Source organism: Poeciliopsis prolifica, unplaced genomic scaffold (genome assembly GCF_027474105.1).
Source record: "Poeciliopsis prolifica strain line A6 unplaced genomic scaffold, Auburn_PproV2 SCAFFOLD002, whole genome shotgun sequence".
Lineage (NCBI taxonomy): Eukaryota > Metazoa > Chordata > Actinopteri > Cyprinodontiformes > Poeciliidae > Poeciliopsis > Poeciliopsis prolifica.
Window position 1 is genome coordinate 22,660,934 of NW_026562377.1, and position 26,165 is coordinate 22,687,098.

General features: G+C 41.0%; 2 protein-coding genes across 3 annotated transcripts; both read right to left on the minus strand.

Moving 5' to 3' along the window:
* Positions 1–20: 20 nt before the first annotated feature.
* Positions 21–15,922, minus strand: cc2d2a (coiled-coil and C2 domain containing 2A). Of its 2 annotated transcripts, XM_055060450.1 has the most exons (39): positions 15,764–15,922; positions 15,578–15,659; positions 15,302–15,355; positions 15,039–15,119; positions 14,813–14,939; positions 14,308–14,399; positions 14,095–14,205; positions 13,953–14,024; positions 13,637–13,867; positions 12,709–12,865; positions 12,499–12,635; positions 12,273–12,404; positions 11,805–12,014; positions 11,579–11,685; positions 11,357–11,497; positions 10,750–10,906; positions 10,383–10,663; positions 9,586–9,763; positions 9,330–9,483; positions 8,228–8,375; positions 7,127–7,265; positions 6,838–7,041; positions 6,635–6,727; positions 6,448–6,539; positions 4,921–5,088; positions 4,744–4,801; positions 4,546–4,655; positions 4,157–4,253; positions 3,975–4,073; positions 3,729–3,899; positions 2,911–2,925; positions 2,594–2,797; positions 2,425–2,514; positions 2,236–2,349; positions 1,486–1,620; positions 1,278–1,400; positions 699–757; positions 412–589; positions 21–238 (listed from the first exon to the last, which is right to left on the minus strand). In XM_055060450.1, the coding sequence occupies exons 1-39, from the start codon at positions 15,775–15,777 to the stop codon at positions 53–55; spliced, it is 5,001 nt and encodes a 1,666-aa protein (XP_054916425.1). In that variant the 5' UTR covers positions 15,778–15,922; the 3' UTR covers positions 21–52. The 2 variants fall into 2 exon arrangements, with proteins under 2 accessions (XP_054916425.1, XP_054916427.1); XM_055060452.1 differs by lacking the exon at positions 15,302–15,355.
* A 730-nt stretch (positions 15,923–16,652) lies between these two features.
* LOC129379674 (complement C1q tumor necrosis factor-related protein 7) lies at positions 16,653–23,473 on the minus strand. Its single transcript, XM_055060477.1, has 3 exons — positions 23,296–23,473; positions 20,643–20,879; positions 16,653–18,609 (listed from the first exon to the last, which is right to left on the minus strand). The coding sequence occupies exons 2-3, from the start codon at positions 20,869–20,871 to the stop codon at positions 17,981–17,983; spliced, it is 858 nt and encodes a 285-aa protein (XP_054916452.1). The 5' UTR covers positions 20,872–20,879; positions 23,296–23,473; the 3' UTR covers positions 16,653–17,980.
* Positions 23,474–26,165: the final 2,692 nt, after the last annotated feature.

The window sequence follows — 26,165 nt, forward strand, 5'->3', positions numbered from 1 at the left end:
TCATACATTTTCTTAACAAAAACAACAGTGAAAGGAGTGTATTCAGTCTTTGTCATGTGCGGACGAGTGAGGCGAGGTACACCCACACAGACAGCACGTTGTTGGGATAAGGATGTATGTACACGGCCAGTGCAAACTCCACATTGGACGAGTGAATATTGTGAACCCCTGTGCTGTGAACCGCCTCTATGATGGGTCCGACCTCAGAAAACGGCAGATGGAGGGGGAATCCCGAGATCTGAAAAGACGGGGACCCACAGTCATTTTTAGGTAACGTTCTCCAAATAAAGTGGCATCCGCCGCCAGTTTCCACAGAGAACATCGAAGATATGTGTAAACTGCAAATCATTGCATACTGTCCTTTTATGGAAACTGATCGGTACTGAAGGGTCTCCCAAGTTTTCAACTCACCCTGTAGTCTCCGAGGAGGTTCTGCAACTCGACGCGGTGGCCCTCCGCTACATCCTGACCACGACTCTGCTCAAGTTTGGGCAGAAACTGTTTCAGGGTGGTGTTGCAGTACCGGTTCCAGCGAGTTGGGTGACGAGGGCGCCACTCCATAATCTTCTCCTTTAGTATCTTCTCAACTCTATCCAGAATTACATGTTAAAGTGTAATTTAAAATGCAAGTGTTGATAGTTGAATGCCCTGGATCAGAACAGAGATAACTTCAAGCTGCGTTTATTCCTGTAACTCACCTGTCCTGAAGCTCTGCTGCAGCTGCTTTGTCTGTTTGGCGGTACATTAACTCCTCTGGCTGTGTGAGGAAAAATAGTTAGGGAGAGCAGGGTATCTGCAGGTTTTTGCAAGTCATATTCAAGACTTTTTAAAACCATTTTAATTTCAGCTTGGATGAAATTTAAGACCGAAAAAATTGAAACATAGGGAATGACTGGGGGATGATGCTGGCAACAGAAGTGAGCCAGTGGCAAAAAGATCGTCCACCCAACTGGTTGTACATTTGCACTTAGCCATGATAGCTAACTGGCTGGCTAACAAGGGTATTTTAGCAGCTAGTTACCAAATGCCTTTAATCAGAATGTACTGAAGATGTTTGTGCAAGACTCAAACTTTTGCTGGACAGACAAGTTCTGCAAGACAAAAATAAAGCTACATACAAGCCTGGATAGTCTTGCTACAACAAAATGTAACACTTGCAATTAATGTATTTGAGGTCAACTTACATTTTCTCAATGAATCTATGACATTTTAGGGATGCACGGACACTTTAGAGAAAATGAAAATATAGACGTTTACTGAAAGTAGTTTGCATTCACCTGTACACTAGACAGCCCCGGGTGGGAGAAGGAGCGGGAGAAAAACGGTTTCCACATTTTGGCCTTGGTGATGTCAAAGTTGGTGTGTAATGGTGAAGGATTTTTCTGAATGTTGAACCAAACCTAAACAACAAGCACCCCCAAAACTCTTGGGTCATATCAACAAAAACTGTATCATGTCACATGCAACTGCTCATTTTTCACTCACGTTGTCAGAATTAACCAAGCAGCCAACGGTTTGCAGAGGGCAGAAAGTGTCGCCCTTCTCATAGAACTGCCCACTGCTGGGGTTCCAGATGAAGTAGCCACTCTGCTCATGGGTCAGAACATATGCTGTTGGTCCCTGTGAAAAATCAGCATGTATGAAAGATGTTCCCAAACAGTTTTCTCTCTGCTCTTGGAGGATTTTGAAACGGCTCATTTTTCAGAAACCCCCCCCCCCCCAAAAAAAAAAACATCTGTGTGTTTTCTTTTTTAAGCTCTTGGGTTGTTTTCAGAAACAATTGAGACCCAAATGGAAGAATAAAAACATGAAAAAAGTCAGTTTTGCACAATAGGTCCCCCTTTGTATTTTATCAACTTCAAACCGCAACGTCGTTTTATTGTGATTGTACTTGGCAAAACAAAACAAGAAGAGGATAGAGGTGTGTTTTCAATCCTTTGTGGAAGAAAATTTCAACCAAAGTTTCTTCCACCAGAGCTGTGGATCACTGCAGCTCCCTCAGAGTTAAAACATGGCACTTGTGGCTGCCTCTAAAATTAATGTATCACTTCTGGTGGGTGACCATGTCTTGCAAGGTTTGCAGTTATTACCTGTTCTTTTCATTTTAACTAAAACCCAATAAAATGTATTGAAGTTGTAATTGTGACAAAATGCACAAAGGTTCAAGGTGTATGGTTTGTTGTTGAGGCACTGTCACTACGATAGGTTCAAGTTTAACAAGTAAAGCTCATCTACCTCTGGTATGGCTGTGCCAATTATGAGCCATGCTTTCTTTCCCAAAAAAAGGAAGAAGTTGCACAACAACACGGCGTGTTCCTGCTCATCTCCGGCCAGTAGAGTCAGGAATTCCTGAGAACAAACAGAAGGCACATTTGTAAGTACAGCATTCGTGCCGTTTCCACATCTGACAGAGGTTTCACTCACGTCACACTTGCTCAATAAGTCACAGGTTGCAGAGAAGGAAACCTGATCTGGCAAAGAAGGAATCAGGGAAACATATCGGGCAACAAGGGTCTGCGAAGGGACAGAAGAGCCAAGTCAGCTGGCACGCTAAGAAGTGAAACCTGGCACTGCTCAGCGTGATCGCACCGACCGTGGCTTCCTGGGGGTTGTTAGGAAACGCATCCAGAAACTCCTGCGGCGGGTTGAGCGGTCGGATGTAACGAGTGATGAAGACCGTCTTTCCGCTGAGGTCGATGACCGTGGTGATGCAGGGCCGGCCCGGATAGCTTTCAGCTGCGTGTTTCTCAAACTTCTCTGAAGCGTGCAGCAGGCGCTCATCCTCCTCACTGTTGAACTGCATCAAAGTCACTTCAGATTAACACCCAGTGTCTCTATGGAAACATTTTCACCTGATGCACAGGTAAAAATGATGATACAATAGGGTAAAAGAAAACAATAGAATGTTACCTCTGCTTCCTTTATCTACAGCACGAAGAAGAGCAAAAGCCAATACATAAAAGAAGAAAAGGACAATTTACTGAAGTGATGTGACACCACCTACTTTTAACTAAACAGTCTGAAACAAGAAGAAAAAGGGATAAAAATCCTGACAAATACAGAAAAAGGAAAGATAAAAAAAATACGTAATGTAAAGACATTGTGAAAGGTTTTTGTACCCTTGAAACTTTTCAAACTGTGACATTACAACCACAATGTGACTGTGTTGTATTTTAATCAACACAAAGTAGAATATAAACGTGAAGTGGAGAGAAAATAAATCACGTACATTTCAAAGTGTAGCCTGCATTTACATTCAGTCAAATTTACTGTTACCCTTAAATTTAAAAAAGGTACAACTTTAGTAGGGGTGGGCGATAAGGACCTAAAGTTTAGTTGCGATTTTTTTGTGTTAATACTGTGACAACAACAAACTGACAATAAGAACTATTTATCTTTTATGTCAGTGATGGCATAACGTAGCATTTTGTTGAGACAGGTATTTCAGGTCAGGGATAAAGTTAAAAGCAGGTTTTGGTGAAACGACATCTCAGGCTTTGAACTGCTCACAGAACACTCCCACAAGATAAAACTGAGGTAAAATGCTTTGAAGCTGTAATGGTTGTAATGAGATAAAAAATTTGGAAATGTTCAGGGGGTGTAAATATTTTGCAAGTTAGTCTAAACTTGAACCGAAAGAAGTGGAAACAGCGTTGCGGACATGGACGCTAAAAAAGCTGAAAAAAACAAAAAAAAACAAAAACGTAATAAATCAGAGACTGGGTTACCTTCTCTCTAACAGACTCTCCAGGCACCAGCTGAGGTTCCACAGTGATGAAGAGCCGTATGAACGTCCCGCCCTGTGTGCTCCGCCACTGATCATACACACTGGTGCTGCCGTGCTCCCTGCTGTACCCCAGCAGCACGGCCGGCGTGTTCACTTTGAACGCGCCGTCGATCTGCCAGGCAAAGCGAGAAGTGTCGGTCGTTTGGGAAACTGTCCGCCTTCGCAAACAGCGCAGTGGAGTCTTTACCTTTGACTGAGAGTAAATGGTGCTGAAGGGAATCTTGACCGAGCCCAACCAGTGCTTCTCTATCTGCGTGTGAATGGACGCCGCCCTCGATTTGTCGCTCTGCGCGGCAAAGTCACAGCTGTCATCGCTGACACGGCTGTTTCGGACATAAAATGTGACTTCTATCGTAGACAGATCTTTACCGGTCCAGTCTCAAAGAGCACTTCGTCAAATATGTTGATAAAGACTTCATCTTTGACAGACTGCAAACTGCCAGTGCTGTAGTCCCCATTTGGAGCACTGCGGAGAAGACGTTTGAAAAGGAACACCCATTTACTGCTTGACTGACTCGATAGCGGTCCAGGAATTCAGGAACTCATAATGGAAACACAAAATGAATTTTAATATATGAACCTTTCTATACAACACATTGAAGGTTATGGGTGTAACATGACAAAATGTGAACAGGACAAAAATCTGTCCCAGCTGAGTCAAACTGGATGGCTGTACTGGAGATCTATGTTTTAACTTAATAAAATAAAACCTTGTAATAAATCACGAGAGCCAAGCCAAAATGTCTGCAGGCGGTTACTTAAATGGCAGCTGCAGCTCCTCATTCCAGCTCGGATTCGGTCCGTCGGCTGTGGTTGTTTGGAGCACCGTGCGTTGGAAGGACACTTCCACAAACGGCCTTACTTGTACCTGTATGACACAAAGTGTACATACTTAACACTGATGATGTAGGTCCCAGTGTTCCCACAGTGTGATGTCGGGTTGGGGTGTCCTGTACCTGGCTGAGGTACCAATCACTGCCCTGGACGGCACCCTGAGAAGACTGTCTCGGTTTGCTGGAAAGCAAAAAGTGGGACTGTGTCAGGCAATCCAAATACATGTTCGACATGACGTCTTCTTGATTACTTAAAAAAATTACAAAAATAAATAAATAAGAAAGGGTGCTGGCGCTCACCTGCTCTGGGGTTTGCGGATCGGGATGTTGTGGGCCCGGATGACGTTAACGAGCAGTCTGATGTCCCCGTCCAACAGATTCTGTGCCGTGACTTTTTTCCTTTCTTTCCTTTGAGGTTTCAGTGGCCGTTTGGATTCAGCCAGCTTGAACAGGTTAATTCCCAGAATGCTGTTGGCAGAAAGACACATGACATATGAAAACCAGACGTTTAAACTCTTATGGAAAAGAATGAAAACGAATGAGTGGGATTGTTGGTTACTAACAGTACCCAATGCACCAGGGAGACAGGCAGAGACTCCTGAGGTGAAAATCTAAGGTTCTCTATTGGTTAAAGCTTAAATTGTAGTTTTACTAGAATGTGACATAACATATTCTGGATTTTAATTGTTGACATTTTAAGCAAGGACATTAAAACCAACATCTTGCCATGTGTTCGTTACCTCATTATAGTAGCAGTAATAGGATAAAACGGTTATGACTTGTGAATTTTCGCTTGACTGAACTATTAGAAAGGAGCCACATCACACACAAATGCCATAAAACGAAGCATGTCAATGTTTCAGTGCCAATTGTTACAATTCTGCACCATTTAATTGAGGCCATTCTACATAATCTCTTCCAAAACTGTTGGGAAAATTTGAAAGTTTATAAGAGGACTAAACACTGCGGTGGTCTATAGGCACTAGAGCTTTGGCACCTGCATTTGCAGCAAAAAAGCACACAAAGACAGAGCAAGGGGGGGAAAAGCAAACAAAAAAGCATTACAAACATACCCTGAACCTGCACCACTGTAAAAACGAAGTGCAAACGAACAGCATAAACATAGAAAACACATTTTAAACATTCAGTCGCAGATATGAAAAGAACAGCAAATGTGTCACTGATGCACTATTCTGCATACGTTATATATTGTACGAAGCAATTTTGTTGGGAAATGTGTAAAAAGTTTTTTTTTTTTTTTTGCATTAGCAGAGCAGGCAAAAAAACCCAAAATATAATGTGAAGAAATATTTTAGAAATTGGACAAAATCAATGGTGGCACAAAAAAATGGTAAACTAAAATATGAGAAAACTTTGTTTTGAAATGGCTCTCTTTCTCACACCCTAAACACGTGACTAATCAAAAAAAGTAAAAAAAATAAATAAATAAAATCTCTAAAAACATGGTGCCATGTTTTCTGACACATTTAGCAAACAGTTCTGATAATTGTAAAACTACCAGAGAAGTTTGGTCTGAATTAATGTCAGACAGTGAGAAAAAGAAGATATAGACTTATTTTTATTATCTTCAAATGTCTGGTCTCAACTTTATATTATGCTTTCCAAATTTAGGCTTACAATCAAGGGATTGCACTTTATTACCAAACTTTGCAGTTTGAATGTCAAGCACTTTGAAGGGCTTTATGCAGAAGTCAAGCACTTCCCAAACCTTGAAAACACCTCACTGATATTAAGCATCTTCAAGGATTTCAAGCACCCGTACAAACTCCTGTAAAAAAAATTAAAAATGTCTGGTTTAATATTCACCCAATGCTTGGTATCTCTTCTTCGATCACCAGGTCGGACAGTTGGTAGTAATGTTTGGTGAGAAGAAATCTGTTGATGACCAATTCTCGTATCTATGAAGCAATGGCAGCAGCAACACGGCTCATTCAACGGCACAGAAAACAAAGATGGGTCTCAGTTTCTACATTAAAGAAAATCACTTAGACACCTGCTGAAGGTATTTGGACACAATAGCTCTGTGAGGATCCAGATGTTGCCTGGTGTCAACCGTCTCCCCCTCTTTCAGTCTTTTTTCATAATCCTAAACTCATTCAAACCAAAGCGAGAGAAGAACGGTCATTACAGCTCACAAATCGTCTCAGAATCCTTTTCAGAATATTCCGCGACTTGGTACGGCGTTGGAAGGCTGACCTGGAAAACCTTGTCAGAGATCTCCCTCTCCAGAAGAGGAACAAATTTGTAATTGCGAAACTCGGGAGCCTCCTGGTTCCTCAGCCTGAGCAGGCGGAACCTCTTGGACTTCTCTATCTCCTCATCACTTACAAAGTTGAACTCCTCCTGCAGGTGTTCAAGGCGAAAGTAGTCGGGAGCAGTCACCTCGCCACTGGTCGCCACCTGTGAAGACACGGCGGCTGTTCTTATCCGGGGTTTTGACTTTATCCTGGAGCTTTCCAGGAAAACAATCTTGTGTGTTACGCACTTTCAGAAGATGGATGATGGAGGTGTTCTTGGGATCGTTGGGGTCCAGTCGCGACTGTATGGCCCACTCACCGATCTTTTTCATGTCATACAATCCGGTCGCCCCGATGTATGAGACAGCATCCAGACGGCCTGGCCCTCTAAGATGCAGAAATACACAATTGTCGATGTATGGGAAATAGGCAATTGTGAGATTTTTTTTCTGTCTTGGAGTGAGAGGTGAGGCGTGATTATGAAATTTCACTACTTTTGTTTGCAGGGAGTGCAGGCTGTATGGTTTCTTGCCATCTTGTTTGTACCTTAGCACCTCCCAGTTCAGAATCTGAATTATTTTGTTTTCCTGCTGTTTAAACACATTTTGAAACAGCACAATACTGAAGGTAGTTTTTGATTGGACTCTGTGGTAAAATAAGATTTCACAGGTTCAATGGCAACAGGACCAACAAAGTCAGATTTTTTTTAGAGATCAATAATACAGATTTATTATTCTTTACTAAAAGCAGAGCTTCTTTGAGTGATGATGCTTTGGCAGATTAACTGCTAGCACAAGCAGTGGCACTCCAAACGGAGGGTAGGGGGAGGCCCTGGCTCCTTCTTGCCATGTTCATGTAATAGAAAGGCATACAGAGCAATCTTCTTCAATGAAGATGTACACATAAAGCCCAATAAGTATTTAATTAAATAAAACTATATGTTTTTTAATTATTATTATTTTTTAGTTGTATTCAGATATTTTTTTTTCTGGCCACCCTTATAAAAATTTTTCTGAGGATGCCACATGTCCAGTTTAAAAACGTGACATGGGGATCTATAAGCTTTTTAGCTCCTCCCTCAGTTTTCCACACATTTAACACTTATACAAAACTTTGTGAATTAGATTTTACAAATATTCTGCAAACATTTGCCACACACACACAAGTACGAGCAAATGTATTTGTCCGTGGCTAAGCAGACACGTTTCCATTATCTGTGTAGTAGGAATTCAACCTCCCACCATCTGAGAAACTCTTAGATCTGCGGTGTTGGTTTCATGGGCGCCAGGTCGGACGCCACTTTGTTCAGATTGCAAATCGACCATTGTCCCCCTGTGACACTTGAGTACCTATGTGCGCCAACAGGATGCTGAGAAAGAGGCGGTGCGAGTGGGACACCCTCCTCCCCGATACCCCACGACACGCAGCAAGACAGCTTTCCGGACGTCAGCAGTGTCACTTTGTTGCTGCCATCGGACTCAAAGGAGAGCGGCACATCTGAAGACACGGACAGAGGAAGAGGGTCGATGAAATGGCGAGAGCATGTGCCGGTGCTCATTCATGTCTCTGAAGTTTTGCTCCCAATGAATCAAGAATTTTTTTTAACATTCTTTTTAAACAGCCAAGTTTTACTTTTATTTGAACTTGCTTTTTATTTCTACGTTGGCATCTGATTATAACTACATTAGTGTTTGTTTACAGCTGTGGTTGACACAGAAATTTTACAAGATTAACAAAGAACTACATCGCAAAAACACACTTTTCATATTTTTCATATCTTGTTTCAACTAGAGTAGAGAAGTCCAAATTTCAGAATTCATTCACTTTCAAACTTCTACAGCACCACACTTGAACTAAAACAATGAACTACAAAACACAGCTTCTAATCACTGTTTTATATCATTTATTGCTGTCATTAATAATATTGTGGTGTAGTATTCTATAGCAGGGACAAAGTAAACCTAAATATAATAACTATTTATGTTTTGAAATGTCTTGCTTTCTCCCAGACACGTGACTGATCTGAAATAGTTACAAAAAAAAATCTCTAAAAAAGAGTTTTGTGGCATTTAGCCAATAGAAATAATTTTGGTAATTCTAACTGACCTAAAGCAAAAGAATTTTTTTCTAATTTAATTTTGGAGGGTGAGGAAAAATGTACCTGAGTGTTTCAGTGTCTTTACATATCTCGCTTCAACTGTAAACAAAGTTTTCCAAAACGTTTTTTTTATAAAACTGCACGACTGGAATATCAAACACTTTCCGAACCTTGAAGACACTGAATTGAAATTCAAGCTTTTTCAGGATTTCAAGCACCTGAGCGAATCATGACATTTGGAAAAGTGAAAAACTGAAATTAGGAGTGACTTGAGACTCTTGCAGAGTACTGTCTGCTTTTTGGGTATTGTTAGTTGAAGGTAGAGTGATCTGAAAAAAAAAAAAAAGAAGTACCACTTCCAACTCCCTCGTGATCAAACATCACGTGCTGGTTGCTGCTGAACTCAATTTCCTCAATAGGGGCTCTGCCTGTAACGACTGAAGGGTCGGGTACAGGAACAAACACCTGAGCCAGCAGGGAGTATGATGACCCAATCTCCTCAAACACCTGCTCAAACACAGTACACAAACACAACCGAGTAAAACCGAAAGACTACTGTGAGCAACTGAACTGAAATATGCAGGAACAGGCAAAAGAGTTTTACTGTACCTGCAGATTAATGCTGTGTGGACAGTTGAGCACCTTCAGATTGAAAATTTGTCCAAAGTGAACCCTGAAGTCGGCGCTCAGGGAGCGACTGTCTGTTCTGGAAACTTCCTTGTAGTTGTAAAGGATCTTGATGAAAAGAGAGCGCCTCGAAACATCTTCCCGGCGAGCTATTTCAGCCCTGAAAGACGACGCAAAACCTCTCAGTGTGGAGAACAATAACAGGGTTATTGAAGGTTTTGCTAACTCAAATTTAGACATTTTAAGACCATTTCTAAACATAGGGCTCCCACTGGTATTTAGAAAAAGAAATTCATTGCTTTTCCATGACTCTCCATGACCTTCATTATAATTTTCCAAGACCCATGCATAACAAGTTTAGAAAGAAAAGTGTATAACTTAAAAAGCAACTCCACCAGGTTGAAGGACAGCAAACATGTAAAAGTGTAGTGCAGGCAGATAGGGAGCGATTATAAATGTTCAGAGTGCAACAGGGACAACCACTGCTAAGACGGTTGAGTACATTCACTGTGTTGTATCGATACTTCTTCTAATTGAGTTATTTTGTGTTGCAGGAAAGTTGGTGATGTTATTGTTATTGAGTTCCATATCAGTATGGTTCCATTATGAGTTATTTTTACTTTGTGAACCACATTTTTTTCAGAATCTAAGACATTTAAAGGTCTTCAGTTTAGATACATGGATTTAAGACTTTTTAAGTATACATGGACACCCACAATACATTTGGCAAATATTCCGGCATTAGGAGGATTTGTTAGCTGCTACTTGAAGGTGCTGACCTGGGACAGAGATCGCTGGCTGTGACGCCTCCTGATGTTGACAGGTCTGGGACCAGAATGGCCTCTCCTGGTTTCCTACGTATCCTGGAGGCTTTTTCTCTCACCCACCGCTCCAGGGATTCAATGTCCGGCCTTTCTGGAACCTCTGGTTTCACGCGTTCTTCCTCAGACGGATCCTCTGACTCAGTCTCATCCTGATCCTGTCCTTCTTCTTCTTCTTCTTCTTCTTCTGTGTCGTCCTGTGTTTGGCCTTTCTTTTTCTTCTTTCTTCGCTTGGCTTTCTGCAAACATTGAATATGAGAACAGGTGCTTGAATACGAATGTGAGGCCGATGAAGAAAACAGACTGCGCTATGACTGGTAGGCACCTGCTTCTTCCTCCAGAGTTTCCAATCTTCCAGCTGCTTGTTATACTCCACTAGCTTCTTTTGGTACTGCTCCTCACTTTCTGCTTCCAGTTCCAAAACTTCTTTCAGGATTTCGCCTTCATACTCCCACTCATCCAAAGCCCGATCTACATTCTCCCTGAAGCAGTGACATAAAAAAAAAAAAAATGGAAATGTGACACAAATGAACACAAAGCTCTGATAAGAAGCAGATAAGTACAACAAGTAGTTGTTTCTACATTTTCTCATGTTATGATCAGAAACTAATAAATTTTAATGTAATGTCTACGCATTCTTAAAAAGTCTTGAATGCATCTAAAATTAAGGCCATATAGTGCCTTACATTAGATTAAACACATTATTTTTGTTTGTTTTTTCCTTGTGGGATTGTCGTGCAGACATCTTGAATTTTGTGACTTGAGGTGGTACATTGTGTTGGTCCTTCAAATAAAATCCATTGAGTTTTGTGGCTATAATGAGGACATTTTTGAAGGAGAGGGATCATTTTCACAGTGAAGCAACATCAGGCAGAAATTGTAAAATTAACTAATGATGTTTCCATTGAGAAGTCTATGAATTAAGTAGTTACCTTCTGAGAAAAAGCTTAAAAGGTGTATTGGTATACTTCTGAAACTCTCTCATTGACTTGATCTCCTTCCACACTTTAATGATGCTCCTCAGCAGAGTCCTGTCCTTCTCCTGCTCCAAGTCGCGCAGCTGCCGAGTGTTCCTATTGTGGATGCATCATAGGAAAACTGGTTCATTACGTAGCCAGTACTGTTGTACTGACTACGTACTACAGAGACCTCACCTCACTTCTAGACTGTACTCAGAAATCCTGTGCTGCAAGGCCTCGGAGGAGCCCTGCTCACCGTGGATCCTCATCATGTTCCGCAGAGCTTTCCTCAGGCCGTTCAACTGCAGCAGAACGAACACAAAAAGATGCCAGACCCTGTAAATACTGCAACAAAGCATCTTGGCAAAATAGAATCAAAATCGGGTTGGTGTACGGACTGCTTTGATCCACTAGAGTTTACCTTCTCGGTAAGGTGCCCTGTGAGATTATTCTGTTGCCTGCTGAGGTACTGATCGTACAACTGAGCTAGCCGCGATGCCAGGACGTGTTCGCGGCTAAAGAGAGGATGATGGGAGAAGATCAGCCCGGAGACATCAACGTCAAGCTGGTAGTCTCCCTCGGGGTCTGTGGCACCAGCAATGTACAGATTTGCATACTGGGACTTCATAGCCTAGTACATAAATAAAAAAACACAATTACCCATCATCCACTGTCCTGAAAGATGTGTGTTTGGTTTCTACACAATCGTTTTGTGAACATTTTATAGTTAAGATAGATTTAAGTTGTTTCAGAACATCTTTTGTGTATTTTATGAGCACAAATATCAATATCACACTTCACTTCAGAATTGTTACTATCAACATCAGATTCTACTGATCAACATATTTCTCAGATGTCTGGATGGATTGGCTCTGAAGGAGAGTCTGACCTTCCTGTATACTGTTTGCAGAGCAGGATCCAGCTCTTCATCCATGTGGAAAAGGGGTGGCCTTGTGGACGATTCCTTTATGGGGTCAGGCAGAGCAAGAATCTTCCCATCATCTCCAAACCATTTGCTTCCCTTCAAGCAAAGTAAAAAAACGAAAAGACAAGCATAAATCTAAAATTGAACAGAGTTCTTTATACAAACAGTTTAGCAGATCAGCTGATGATACCTCAGCCATTTTCAAAATGCGATTCTCTGAAATGTTTTCGTTGGTCAAAGATACGGCAGGCCGTTGTCCCACGTAGAGACCCTCGTCCTCCAGAAAGCGGGGCTTCATGTTTTCGGGCAGCTTGACGGAGGTTGGGACTGTAGAGATTTTTATACAATTCCAGTTAGACCAGCAGTGAGTTGAAGGGGTAACTGCCGAAACGTGTGTTACCTGTTAGAAAGCTCGGTGTAAACAGGAGTTCACGGTCTCGTTGGACGCGCATTTTGCGCCCAACATACTCTGCTTTCCTCATTTCCACAAAGTCCTGAGGTGAATGGTCAATGACGAATAAATCGTCTTCATTTCGCACCAGAGGAGCTTCTTCACTCTTAAGCAAGGTGTAAAACAAGAGTCAGTCACTCAATTCTTTCCAGCGTAATACAGTGCCGTGATTTTTCTGTGCTATATTCACAAAATTAAATTTGTTTTGTGTTTCTGTTCATAATGTTGGACATAGGCCTGTCACAATAACAAATATTACTGGATGATAGATTATCCCTGTATTTATTTTGATAATTAAGGGATAATTACACCCCAACCGGCCTGCAGGAATGTTCAGAATAGCCCTTCTGGTCATCATGTGCATTATATTCGATATTAGAGACAATTATTGAAAATGGATGCTTTGAGATCATTTTCAAGAAATATATTGATAATGGCGTCTCAAAGACTAATGGACTTAAAAACAAACAAAACAAACAAAAATAATAAATAAAAACAAATTCATTAAAAAATAAAACACACACACAAACCCAAACCATAAATAATCAATTATGTGTGAACAAAATTGCCCTTCAAAAAAATATTTAAAGCTCATTTTAATTTAATTGATTGATTTCTCATCCCGACAAATTTAGTTGTACAGTTACAAATAAAAAAAAAAAAAGGTCGGCTCCCATCTGTTGCTCGGTCACAGGCTCTTTTTTTTTACTGGCTGTCAGTAACATGTTAGCACTAGAGGCAGTTATCAGTTCACCCTGCATCCAGATCGGCCCTTACAACATTCAAACATGTTAGTTTGACTCTGACTGAGAAGCCGTCCAGTCCCCTCACACACTTGCAGACTCCAGTCTTCACCCCATCTCACACTACATGTTACCTGGAACTCATTTTGGTCTTGATTATCTTCCTCTGCTTCGTCCTCTGCTTCGTCCTCTTCTTCCTCTTCGGCTTCCTCTTGTCCGTTTTCATCTCTGTCGTCCTCCTCGACTCCGTCTCTCTGTTTTTGTCTCTTCCTGCTCTTACTCTCTGGCTTACTTCGTTGTTCAGGCTCATAGTTAAATGTAAAGAAATTGTATGCTTCTTCAGCAGTTGGGAAGTCTTCTTCTGCCTTGATTTGGAAAGGTAAAAAAAAAAAAGCATGTGAACAGAAATATTAGTTTTAAGAGAAATATTAACGTCAGTATGCAGCTTACTCTCTCTCGAAACTTGATTCTGGTGCCAAGGGTCAGGGGGTCGTCGTGTCTTCCTGAACTGACTGGATGAGCCTAGTCAACAATGGAAAGTTACTTCTGCTGCTGTACTTTATTACATGTGCTGAGATGTCTTTCAAATCACCTCTCTATCGAATCTTGTTATGGTGTCTCTGTCTTTGAGCCGCTGGAGTCGACTGACCGGCTCACTGGAATCCTCTGACGTTTCCTGCTGCTGAAGGCTCTCTCCTTTAGACTGCAAAGCAGCGTACATACAGTGGCGCTCAGGGACTGACAGGCATATGAGTGGTAATAGTCTCACTTATGTAAAAAAGGAAAAAGAGAAACTGAAATTTACCCTGGCTGCTCTCAGCTTCTCTTGCAAATGCCGTGTCACAAAAGTGTCTAAATGCAGAGAGCTGGAGGGCTGCTCAGATTTCACAGAGACTCCTACAAGAAGCAGTAGTCATGACAATGTAACAGTAAACATAAAGTAAGTGATAGATTGTAAATGCAATGTTCAAATTAACATTAAACTGCAAAGGAAGTCTTCCAAAAATATAGACCTTCCTTAACTATTTCAACTTTTGTCACGTTATATCCACACTCACCAATTTATTTTTTTTATTTTATGGAATAGGCTAAAAACAAAGTAATGTATGAGTTAAGAAAACTGCATAAATGTTTCCTTTATTCTGTGGATGGTCCTGTGGATGTTTAAAGAGCTCTTTAAATAAAGCCAGCGCTTCACAGTTAGATGCTACTTTGTGTTCGTCTGTTACAGTAGATGCAAATAAAATGCATTAAAATGGGAGGCTGTTATGTGACAAAAATGGAAAAGGTTCAAAGGAGTAGACACAAACCTCTCTGAGAACTAGTGGGAGGTCTTGTAGAAACCACAGAATCATCCATCCTACTAGATGGTCCCTCGATTGGACTGTTGTACTGAGTGGGGGAAACTTCCCCAGCATCCTCATCCTGTCCCAGCAACTATTCAACAAGAGTCACCAGTAATATTAGGCATAATGGGAGTAAAACTGAGCCAACATAAAAAATTTTTTAAAAAAATCCCAGACAACTGGATTGCACCTTTGTCTTCCTCTTCTCTCTCTGGGCTCTCAGTGTGCGTCTCAGAGTCTCTCCTGGATCCTCATCGCTGCCCTCAGCTTCCTGGTGGAAGACAGCCACGCAGTTTTAGAGCAGGCAGAAATACAGAGCCCACATCCACGCTGCTATTAGCCTCTAAAGCTGCAGGAAGGCTTAGGATGAAGGGAGATTGCTGTTGAAGAGCCAGCAGCACATACAGGAGAGCAGCAACAGCCTAAAAGCTCAGCTACATCACACAAACCAACCTTCATTGCAGTCGGTTGCTTCTCCACATTGAACTTGGCGGACGGAACCAGAGCCTATCGAGTACAGTTAGATTGATCAGAGCGTTAGCAGCTCCTGTTTCTGTGTTTCTGCAACATCCTCTTCCTGTCTTTCTTCCCTCGGGTCGAGTACAGGCTCGTTAAAAGTGACGCTTCATGTTGGACTGACTGAATTAAGTAAGCATGCGCGCGCTAAACATGAAATATCCTGGTAAAATGTTCATGCTTCATTTCACCTCAAAAGTTCGATTACTTTACCTGACTGTCGTCCTTGTTTTTGTTTTTTACCAAAGTGTCTTGCAAGGCCTGCCGTTTCTTTCGCAGTTTATCCCGAATGTCGCTAAAGGTTTGTTACAACACAGGAAATTATGTTTTATTAGTAACCGAGCGCTGAAAAAAGGTAATTCACAGATTTACTTGCTACCGGAGCAGTCAAATGTTTACCTTGGTGCAGCCATTTCTTTTCCATCAACATTCACTAACTGTCGTGAAAATGTTACATTCCTAACAGTGTAAGTATGCGCATAGGTGAAGAGTTATCTTTTAGACGAAGATACTTTTCTGCTAATGTCTGGCACTCCGTTAACGCTGCCTAGTAACGACGTAAACTACTTCTCAACCTACCACGAGCGACGTCGTGAATGTAACCTAAAAGCCACAGAGAAGGATTTCTATTGGTCGGATTAACTGCCAATCAAAGCTCTCACTTTAAAGACACCCGCCCACTACGTGGCGCGAGGATGGACAAACATGGAAGTTTAGGTTTATTATTATTATTATTATTATTATTATTATTATTATTATTATTATTATTATTATTATTATTATTATTATTATTATTATTATTATTATTAGTAGTAGTAGTAGTAGTAGTAGTAGTATTCCGAACTCATGTTGCTTGTGGAGTAGTTTTTCTTCCCCCCTCCCCCATCTTCATTTCTACAGTATGTACCAAAACTGACAAAACTGGGTAGAAATCTGGGAGAATGGAAAATATTTCTTACTGCCTGCATATTTTCTGCATTTTATCCCAGTCATTTTCTCACCTCCATTGCCACATACTCTGCTGAATTAAAAACTCACAAAAGGAGAGCTTTGTTTTTATTTGCAAATTATTTAAATCCAGCAAAACACGCTGAATATCAGTAGTTCCATAATCCAAATAATCAAAGGGAGTGATGCTCACATTAAAAACCTTGTTCAAAGCGATCTTAACTGGTTGCAGTGTTTCTGTTCCGGGATGCAGATTAAAGCCATCCCAACTGACCAGGATTAGGATTTACAGATTTGAAATTTGAATAGAGCAGATATGCAGCTTCAGCAGCTGTCTGTACATGGTGTTCAGTGTTTTTATTTTTAAACCATCCCAAAGCAAACAGGTTTTAATCCACTGGAGATCACAGAGGACACACAAGGTGACTAACTCAGAGAACATAAATGAGTATCACAAACCGAGACTTTACTACAATTAAATTTTGATCAATTGTGAAGGAATGAGTGGCATTCTGCTGCCTATCCAGCAGATCAGCATCGTATGTGAGTGAAGCGCTCTGCCTCAGATCACCTGCAGCTGAAGGAAAATAAATCAGCACATGCAAAGCAAGTTTTTTTTTTTTTTTTTTTTTTTTAGAGTGGCCTAGCCAAAGTAACACCTGTTAGTAGAGCTGAGGTGTGATTTCTTTTTCAAATAAGTGCAGGCAGGTTTGGATAGCTCTTTTCCCTAAATAGAAAAAATAATAATATAATAAAAATTAGAAACAACTTTTGTATTTATTTATGTTATCTTTGTTTGTTGTTAAAATTAGTTTAATGATTTTATGAAACATTTCAGTGTGATAAAATGGCAAAAAGAGAAGAAATCTGTAATGGAGAGCAAATACATTTTCACATGGCAAAACTGGAGGAGTCGTGTTATGCTCACTTTGCAGGATTCAGTTTTCTTAATAGTCTGTTAGTTTAAATTTGGGGATAGAAAAAATGTTTACGTGTTAAAATAAAGGCAAAGCTTCTGATTGTTCAGACATCTTAACTTGGGAGCCCTACCTCTCTGTAACTTGAAATTCAAATATAATATATGGATCCCAAAGGGAAATGAAATGTTGTCAAAACTCATATTAATTGAAATTCTTGAAACATCGCATGGATGTTCATTTTTCAGTAAAAATCTCCTGCAGCAGTCTGTATTGCAACACTTTCTCGTAAAAAGAATGGTCAGGGTTGTCCATAATTGAAACTATAGAATTTCATTACTTTAATTTAGAAAATAACAAGTAGTTTAAAAAAAACCTTCATGAATATAGAAGAATCTCAGCCAAAATCAGAGTGAAAAATGTCTCCCAAACGGAAGGTTAGAATGTCTTTTTCTTTTCTAAACAAATTCACACCTTAAATTATCTGGAATTTTCTTTTAATCTAAATCAGTTTCTCACCGGAATCAAATAAATCACCCAAAGCTTCATCAGATTTCCACAATGTTAAATGAATTCTTCGCTAATCCCATAGTAGTACAAACACGTAAATAACACAATATATATAGTTTGTTCACACCAAAAGTGTTCTGATTGAGTTATAATAGCAATCAAACCCATAATCCGGGTAATTAAAGGGAGTAATGCTCCCTGTAGCAAACAGTTTGTGGTCCTGTCTTGTTCTCTGGGTTTTCTACGCATAGTCCGCTGCCAGTGTGTCAAAGTAGTTTGTGTCTGCGTAGAGTAGGAACCCAGAGAACAGGCTGTCAGCCCAGCTGGGGTCCGTAAATAAGCCGTTCTGATCACTATAGAAGATCTCCATCCACACCTCGTCTTCAGGGTTCAGGAACATGACGGTGGAACCGGACGCCACGTCATGGTTTCCTGTGTTGGCGTCGAAGGTCTTGATGCGGTACTGACCGTTCTGCACCAGACTGATGGCCAGGTGTTTGTTGGCCAGTGTAATGTCATAGGAGAAATAATAGACGCCCGGGTATGCGCAGATGAATTTGCCCGTCTGGGGGTTGTAGTGTCCGCCTTCATTGAAGAGGACCTTGTTGAACTTGATGGGGGTCTTCTCTGCGGGGTAGCTACTGGTGATTCCCACCGAGAAGGCAGATTTGGGTAGCAGGCTGCCACATTTGCACGTTCCCGCAGTTCCACGGGGTCCCCGATCACCCCTATCGCCTTTATCTCCATCGCGGCCTGCAGGTCCAGGAGGCCCCGCGTCTCCGTTGTCTCCCGCGGGGCCGCGTTTTCCCGCGGGGCCGCGTTCACCTCGCTCTCCAATTTTCCCCGTCGGGCCAACTCTGCCCTTCACCCCTAAAACAGAAACGTCAACATTAAATGTCAGTTTTGCAGTGATATGGTTGTGACTTTACAACCGCAGGGTGTTCTATCAGGACACTATGAAACAGCGTTTTGTCTGAAACTTCCTACCGTACCTTTACTTTCAACCCGTTTGACCCAATGTCTTGCAAGATCTCGCCCCCAGCTCCCCTGCTGGAGGGAAAAAAGCTGCTCCCTTTGGTTTTAGCTGTCAAGTTATCAACAGAACGCACTCAACCTTAAATGTACGCATGACATATAAAAGAAAAAGGGAGGCTAATTGTCAAGGCCAGGAAAAAGTTTTAATTAAAAAACAAAATACAGCAACGGAGAGGGAAGTAGGTTGGTGATGCTAGCTTGACTCTGACAACTTTAACATGTAGACGTGCTGTGGGATTTGGTTCAATAAAACTGGCGACCCATACACAGTTCTGACAGGTAGAGCAGGTCTCTAAATTAGTTTGTTTTCTCAAAATATTGCACGTTTAACTAATTAAACATGCAAAAGAATGACATTGTTTTGCATTTTTAACTTTTAATACAAGAAATGTGGCCTCAGAGTAGTTCAGCTTGTGAAAATATTGAAAAATGTACATCATCTCACAACTATCCGCTTTTCTGTGTTGGTCTACCCCACAAAATCTCGATAAAATGCTCTACAGTAGGCATGTGTCCATGTATCTATGTAGCCATGGGTCATGAAGACTTTTTTACCTATGTGTTGATTCCTTATTTTGTTCTTCCATTAGTTGAATCAGTTTCAGCACCACACCTACCCCTTGCATTAGGTCACAGCTGGAATGCAGCCAACTTGACATTAGAACAACAACATAGTTTGTCGGCCGCATTCCTCCGAACTACCTTATACCCGATCGCCTCCATCCAGAGTAAACACCCTAAAGCAAGGACGTAGTTTATGTTTGAGCATGCTCCGTAGGCCCGAGAGGGTTCTACAGGAATCCATGTCGTCAGACAATTGAAAACATAACCCTTTTTTTTTTCCTTTTACTTTTTTTTTATTGCTGACAGATTTATCGTGTTATAAGGTTCTAAGCTGTTGACGGATTGATATTTTATTTTTGGAAAGATCAACAGGATCTGGGCTTCACAGCTAGATTGGATCCTTCGTGGGTTACATTGGCAGCATTCTTAAAGAGAATGAAAATTAACAAACGCACATCCAAACAACCCAACTTTTATGAATGAATCTATTTTAACTCCAGACTTCTCACAAAGTCACATCAATCCTCCTGGTTTCCACTTTCCGCACATTGTTGCTTCAAACAGTTCGGTGCAGAAGTGCAAGGCTGTGATTGTTGGGCTTGGCATTGCTGGTACATGCCCATAAATTACACCGCATGGTTTAGCAAATACCAATAACTCCAGCTCTCTATCAGCAAACTAAAGCAGTCAGAGCTGTAATATTTAACGGAGACTCAGCCAAGATGAAACAGCTGTGTTTGAAAAACTCCCATTCTGAGCTCAAAACCAGCAGAACAAATACTGAGGTCGACTGGCAGGTATGATCACCTCCCGATGAGGGCTTTGCAAGGCTTTTGCTCACATCTCAAGTTATATATTTAAAAAAAAAACTTGAAAAAGGTGGTTTTAAAAAAATGTAAATCACTTTACGAAAGACTCTATGCACCTAGGTTGGCGTAATAAATGTTGACGCTGATGACGTTTACAAAATGACAACAAGTTTGACTAGATGGGAAGGATTGCGAGGCAGGAAAAGTATGTTGCTTTTAATAATAATAAAAAAAAATTTAAAAAACGAGAACATAATTTTGGAGAGTTGCTTCTGTTCAAACAACATTTTTGGGATGAGATTGAAGAGGAAATGTTTGCCATAACTCACAAATCAAAACACTGAGTCTCACAACTGACAAGCACGGTGGAGGAGGAGTGATGATTTGGCCACATTATATAGTATGTACATTATATTTGCTACACAAATATAATATTTGATGTTTTATTTTCTTCTTCATAGTTCCTATGCCCAAAACAAAGAGTCCATATTATACCTGTATCGCCCTTTTCTCCCTTTTCCCCCTTTCGGCCGTCTCTGCCGTCTCTTCCTGGAATTCCGACATTCCCATCTGCTCCCGGTGGTCCGCTGGGACCTGGTTTGCCGGGCGGGCCAGGCGACCCGGGGACGCTGCAGACCAGTCGAGGTGCTCCTTTCAGCTTGGACTCGAGCAGCTGCCCGGTGACGCAATGGCACAGATAGATTGCTCCCATTAGTAACCACATCTTCAAATCTGCAGAAGCAAATAATTTGTTGAAGGACAATTAGTTTTCCGTGTGGAAAACAATTTCTACCCCAAAATCATTTTTTGATTTTGTTATTTTACAACAAATCTTAAGGAGTCTTATTCATATTTTTTGGACCAACACGAAGCAGTGCTTGGTTTAAAACTGGAAAGAACATGGATAACAATTCATTTTTTATTTCCTTGATAACAATGTCAATATTAATCAATAGTACTATGTGAAACCACTTTGCTCTGTATTTGCTACTGTGTTATGGAGTTTGTCTTCTGCTATTTCTTTTTTCCCGTGTGAATTGTAGAGAATAAAATTTTCAAAATTAATAAAACTCACATTTTACGTTCTAATACATTTATCACTGTGATGAGTTCGTACACCATTATTTCAATCCTCAATGTTAATGATTGGAACGACTTCCTAAAAAACCCCAAAAAACAACAAAGCTCAGTACGCCAACTTTAATGTCGACCTTTATCAACTCAGTAAAAACCAAAAGCCATGATCAATGTCTGAATATGGTTGCACTTTTACTTTTTAAATGATATTCGTCCATTTTCTGTGACATGACATTCTGTCGTGTGATGATTTAATGTTTGCTGAACGGGTCGTTGCTGAAAATAAGAATTTGTTCTCAATCGAGCGACCTCGTCAAAATAAAGGTCAAATGAAATAAAAATAATAATTGCCCATCAAATATTATCAAGTTCAGCAAGATTGGAAGAAGAGCGTCTGTGAACGTCACCTGTCAAGTCTTCAAATTTATTTTCAGTCGGAACAAGGTCTGGACTTTGACTGGACCATTTTAAAACAGAAACATGCTCCACACCAAACTGTTGCATTCATAATTCTGGCTGTATGTTAAAGCTCCTGGTCCCGTTGTATGGTACACTAGACAGATTAGATCACATAGTAGATAGGTTACTTCTGAAGAGCATAGGCTGGACTGGGTTTTATTTAGGGGTTTCAGAGGGAAAGGGACAAAAAACAGGGATCAGAATGTTATTAATCAAGAAATTTTCAAAACTATTCCTCCCTTTCCCTCCCCAACTGCCACTACTTCGAGTTGGTCTGTTTGTTACATTGAAGATACATTCAAGTCTGCAGTTGTAATGTGACAACATGGGAAAAAATGTGTGTGTGTGCGTGTGTGTGTGTGTGTGTGGTGGGGGAGGGTACTCTTGCAAAACCGAAGAAGGTTTTGTTCTTACAGATAATTAGGTGACAAATGAAACGACATCTCCGTTTGAACCCTCACTCAGGGTTGTCGTCATGGTGGCTGCAGGCGGTATGGAGAAAGACTTTCGTCTGTCACTGTTCAAAGTTGAGAAGTTTTTATTGAACGCAGCATGAGGCCAGATGTGATTTTGTAATCAGGAACAGCTAATATCTGATCCACAGACTTCTGAACCAGCCGCAGGATTATATGAGAGAGAGAGAGACGTCAAAATGGAAATCTTCCAATCCAAGTCTTTTTCTGCAAAGACATTCTCCAGCTATGACGTAACACGCAAGCGTGACTTCTGTCTCCTGAACACGAAGCAATGGCACTTCACTGGATCCACAGAAGAAGACGGAAGGACATCCCATAAGGCAAGACATCCCAATACAGGCGAGACAGCTCTCATCCTGGAAACCCTAACCCATCGTGTTCAAGACGTACATTCCTTGCTTCTTACTCCATATGGATGTATACTGACAAATAATCCTGTACTGTGAGAAGTCTTTCAACAGTTTCGCAGAGGGGGATTTGCGGAGATGATGGATGCTCATGGCCTTTTCTTGGCAGATTTGCCAACGTGGGTGTGAGAACGCGAGCAATGCATCTGCTGTTTGTCTCTGGTCAGTGGAACATTCGGGTCAGGCCTACAGAGAAACATCGTTCCCTCTGCAGTCTTCAAACAGAGAGCGAGCTGTTTCTCCTTTCCGTTACTCATGCATTTGCTTTGTCTGTCCTATAGACTCCCCCAACCCGCCTGCAGGAATGTGCTAAACAGTCCCTCTGGTCAACGGTGTGCACATATTCGAGATCAGGGCTAATCAGTGGCCAGTCCCCTGGGGGTTATGTAATCGCTGTTCAACTTCAAAAACAAAAAGATTAAATGAAGTTTCTATTTATAGCATCAGGAAAAGTTCTTTTACGTTCCTTCGGGGGACACTCTTCAGGTGGACGTGCATGGTTGCCTCAAGAGATCGATGTCAGCACTTTGGTGGTCTTTCTAATCAGCTATTCCAAATGGAGGAAAAAGTTGAGACATGAAAACAGACAAGAACACTGTCTCACTCTACCTCAGATGTGTTTTTCATGCACTTATTGTCTGCTCTAATGACAGAAAAAGGAGAACAATGGCCTGGAACATCATCCTCTCGTCTCATCCCTCTAAGTGAAGCACTCTTAAATGTCCTTACCCCTCGCTCTGCAGCTGTGCGTCTTCACGGCTGATCAAGATTCCCCCACTTTGAAGCGTCTCCGTCCCCTTATGTGCTCATGTTCCAGCCGTTCCCTTCGCAGAACATGTTCTTCTGGCAGGTTTGACACAGAACTCCACCGTTCTGCTGCTGACAGCGTCTCACAGTGCATCCAACTTCCTCCCCTCCTCCTCCTCCTCTTCCTCCTCCTGCTCTTCCTCCAGATCCACTCCCTTCTCTTTGCTCCATAAACTTCCTAAGGCAAACAGGCTGCGATCTTGTCAAACGCATGTCGCCGTCTGAATCCGTGGAGTCACGGAAGAAGGCGCGGGTGTGAATCACACGAGAATCGTAGAGAAATAAAGAGGGAAACCAGATATGAGAACAATGGTTTGGAACACGGTGACCTGTGTGGCTCTAATGTGCATTTATAACGTTTACCTCAAGGTGGCGCCATGACTCATTATTATCTGTCACATCATCACATTTCTTAAATAATGGCCTTATATATATATACTTAAAAAAAAGAAGAAGAAACACCCTAAACTATTTAAAATAATTATTGTAAACTTCTTCTGAAGGACTGACTGAAATGTTTGACACTTATCGTGAACATAAAAATCCATCCATCCATTTTCTAACACCCTTGTCCGTAGTGGCCAGTCTGTTGCCATTTACTCAATGCGCTCACATCTCACATTTAAAGTTGCAGTATGTCACTTTTACAAAAACATGTTCCTAGCAAATTTGTTAAAAACGGTCACAAATTACCTGTGAAAATAAAAGAAATCAAGCTGCTCCGCCTTTTCCCAGTGAGTTACCTTCTAAAATAAAATGCACCACCACTAACGGCAGACACACCATTCAAGAATGTCACCGCTGGCTAGCTGCACTAGCCTGAGCGTCCATGGCAGCTTTTGTTGTAGCGAACCATTCAGCTTTAGATGATTGACAGCGCTAAGACCCTCCTCCTGGCTCTGATTGGCTGTTTCTGACAGCAGTGTATTTTGTGCAAATGACAGAGAAGCCAGATGAGCTTGATTTTTTTTTTCACTGGTTATCTGATCATTTTAACAAATATGTGAAAAAAAAGAGAAAAAAAAATCTCAAAAATTACATAGTGCAACTTGTATACGCAGCTTTGATTGTGTGTGTTTTTTCTGTGACTCTTTTTGAATCATGAGCTGGTCTTTTCAGATTTCTGTTCACGCTCAGCCTAATACTGCTGGCGATCTCTTCCTGTTAAAAGGGAGTGCTTCCTTTCCACTGTCTCCACATGCCTCATCAGGATGAGCGATGACAGCAAAATTAACCACTGAAGGCGTTCCAGATCTTTTCTTTTCCACTAATTAACACAATGACACATTGGGTGTGTTGCATTGCAATTTGGTCAGAATTGGACAATATGAAACTGAATGTGACTGACTATGAACTAAGTTAAATCTGAGACAAATTCAGTCTTTCAAAGAGGAAGATGGCATGGAGACCATTATGTGGCGACAAATGTTTAGGAGCAACGCTGCTTTGTGAAAATTTGCTCACTTTTGTAGATTACATCATGGAGCTTGCATGTTTAGAAAATACAGAAAACCAAGCCAAGGACAAACTGATCTTGTGCTCCACAACGTTTTGGCTGAAAACTGTTCATAATCCTGTCCGAGAAACGGTGGACAAACTAAATGGAGCTCTCGTTTGAGTGTGAAATCTAACTTGCAGACCAACAAAGAGCCCACGGATCAGAAAAAAAAAGACATTTGGAGCATTTATTTTAATGAAGAAGGTAGCTTATTCAGCAGAACTTGGCTTGCTATGACAGAAACGCCTGGTCTGAGTGGTCTTGTACTTCCAAACCTGACATACACAGGGGGGTTTTGCAAAACGAGATATGTTTTAAACAAGATTTTCTGAGTGTCAACACAATCCCAAAGAACATTAGTTTTTTCCTGTGGTTTGGAAGTAGTAGACCTGTTCTGCTGTACTATATGATTGCGTAAAATAATACATCGTTCGATGTAATTATTCACTTTGCTTCCTGATAAATGGTGAAACGTAGCTTATTCGCGTTTGTGCAAATTATTTTAAATTATACTAGAAATTTCACTTTTAGATATTTTTCTCATTGTCAGCATATCAAGAAAACAAAGAAAAAGTTGAACAAAACATTTTAGATGAAAATGTTTAAAGCAGAAAATAGATGAGAGCACAACATCAAATATTTAAACTCTACAAGACATGTTGGTCTCCAGTAGAACTGAGGGCTTTTTGCAAATATGAGACAATAAAAATGCAGCCAACAGAAAGTCAGTGCAGTAAGCACTTTAACATGCCCACTCTGCCCCACTATTGCTACAAGACGAGCAGTGGATATTGTTTGTGTACAACAAAGGAGCAACTGATCTAAATGTAGTTATGACTTGTTTTTTTTTTCAATCTGGAAAGCGGGGCTCAGTTTTTGTAAAAAGTGTCAACTGTAATGTCTGATTTTAGCTTTTTAAAAGGGCGACTTGGCACACCACTATGGGCGCCATTCCATCTGGGGGTGGCACAAGAACTCAAAGGCCAAGAATCAGGGGATTTGTCAGGTGGACCCCAGACACAATTTTCATTGGTTATTTGCATGTACAGATGATAGGGAGGTTAGTATGTGATAAACAATCTTTGATTCGATGCTAGCCTAAAAGGCTGTTTTTGTCTTTGAATCAGATCAAATTTGATAACTTTTGTTCACCATCTAACATACAAAGCTGAACTTTAGAGTGAAGTATGCTATTTGTGAAAAGGTGTACGGAAACGGCAATGTACTGTCAAGTATAGAGAGATCAAACAGTCTCAAATATTCCGCATTGATTATTTGTCATTGAATTATGTGG

What these genes read in the sequence shown, in the direction of transcription:
- LOC129379674 (XM_055060477.1), bottom strand. Translation starts at nt 20,871, where the DNA reads ATGTGGTTACTAATGGGAGCAATCTATCTGTGCCATTGCGTCACCGGG. An exon ending in GGGAGAAAAGGGCGATACAG is followed by an intron (nt 18,610 to 20,642) that starts GTATAATATGGA and finishes TTTCTGTTTTAG; the next exon opens with GGGTGAAGGGCAGAGTTGGC.
- cc2d2a (XM_055060450.1), bottom strand. An exon ending in GCCAGCGATCTCTGTCCCAG is followed by an intron (nt 9,764 to 10,382) that starts GTCAGCACCTTC and finishes GTCGTCTTTCAG; the next exon opens with GGCTGAAATAGCTCGCCGGG. An exon ending in TGCTCTTTGAGACTGGACCG is followed by an intron (nt 4,074 to 4,156) that starts GTAAAGATCTGT and finishes TTTGCCGCGCAG; the next exon opens with AGCGACAAATCGAGGGCGGC.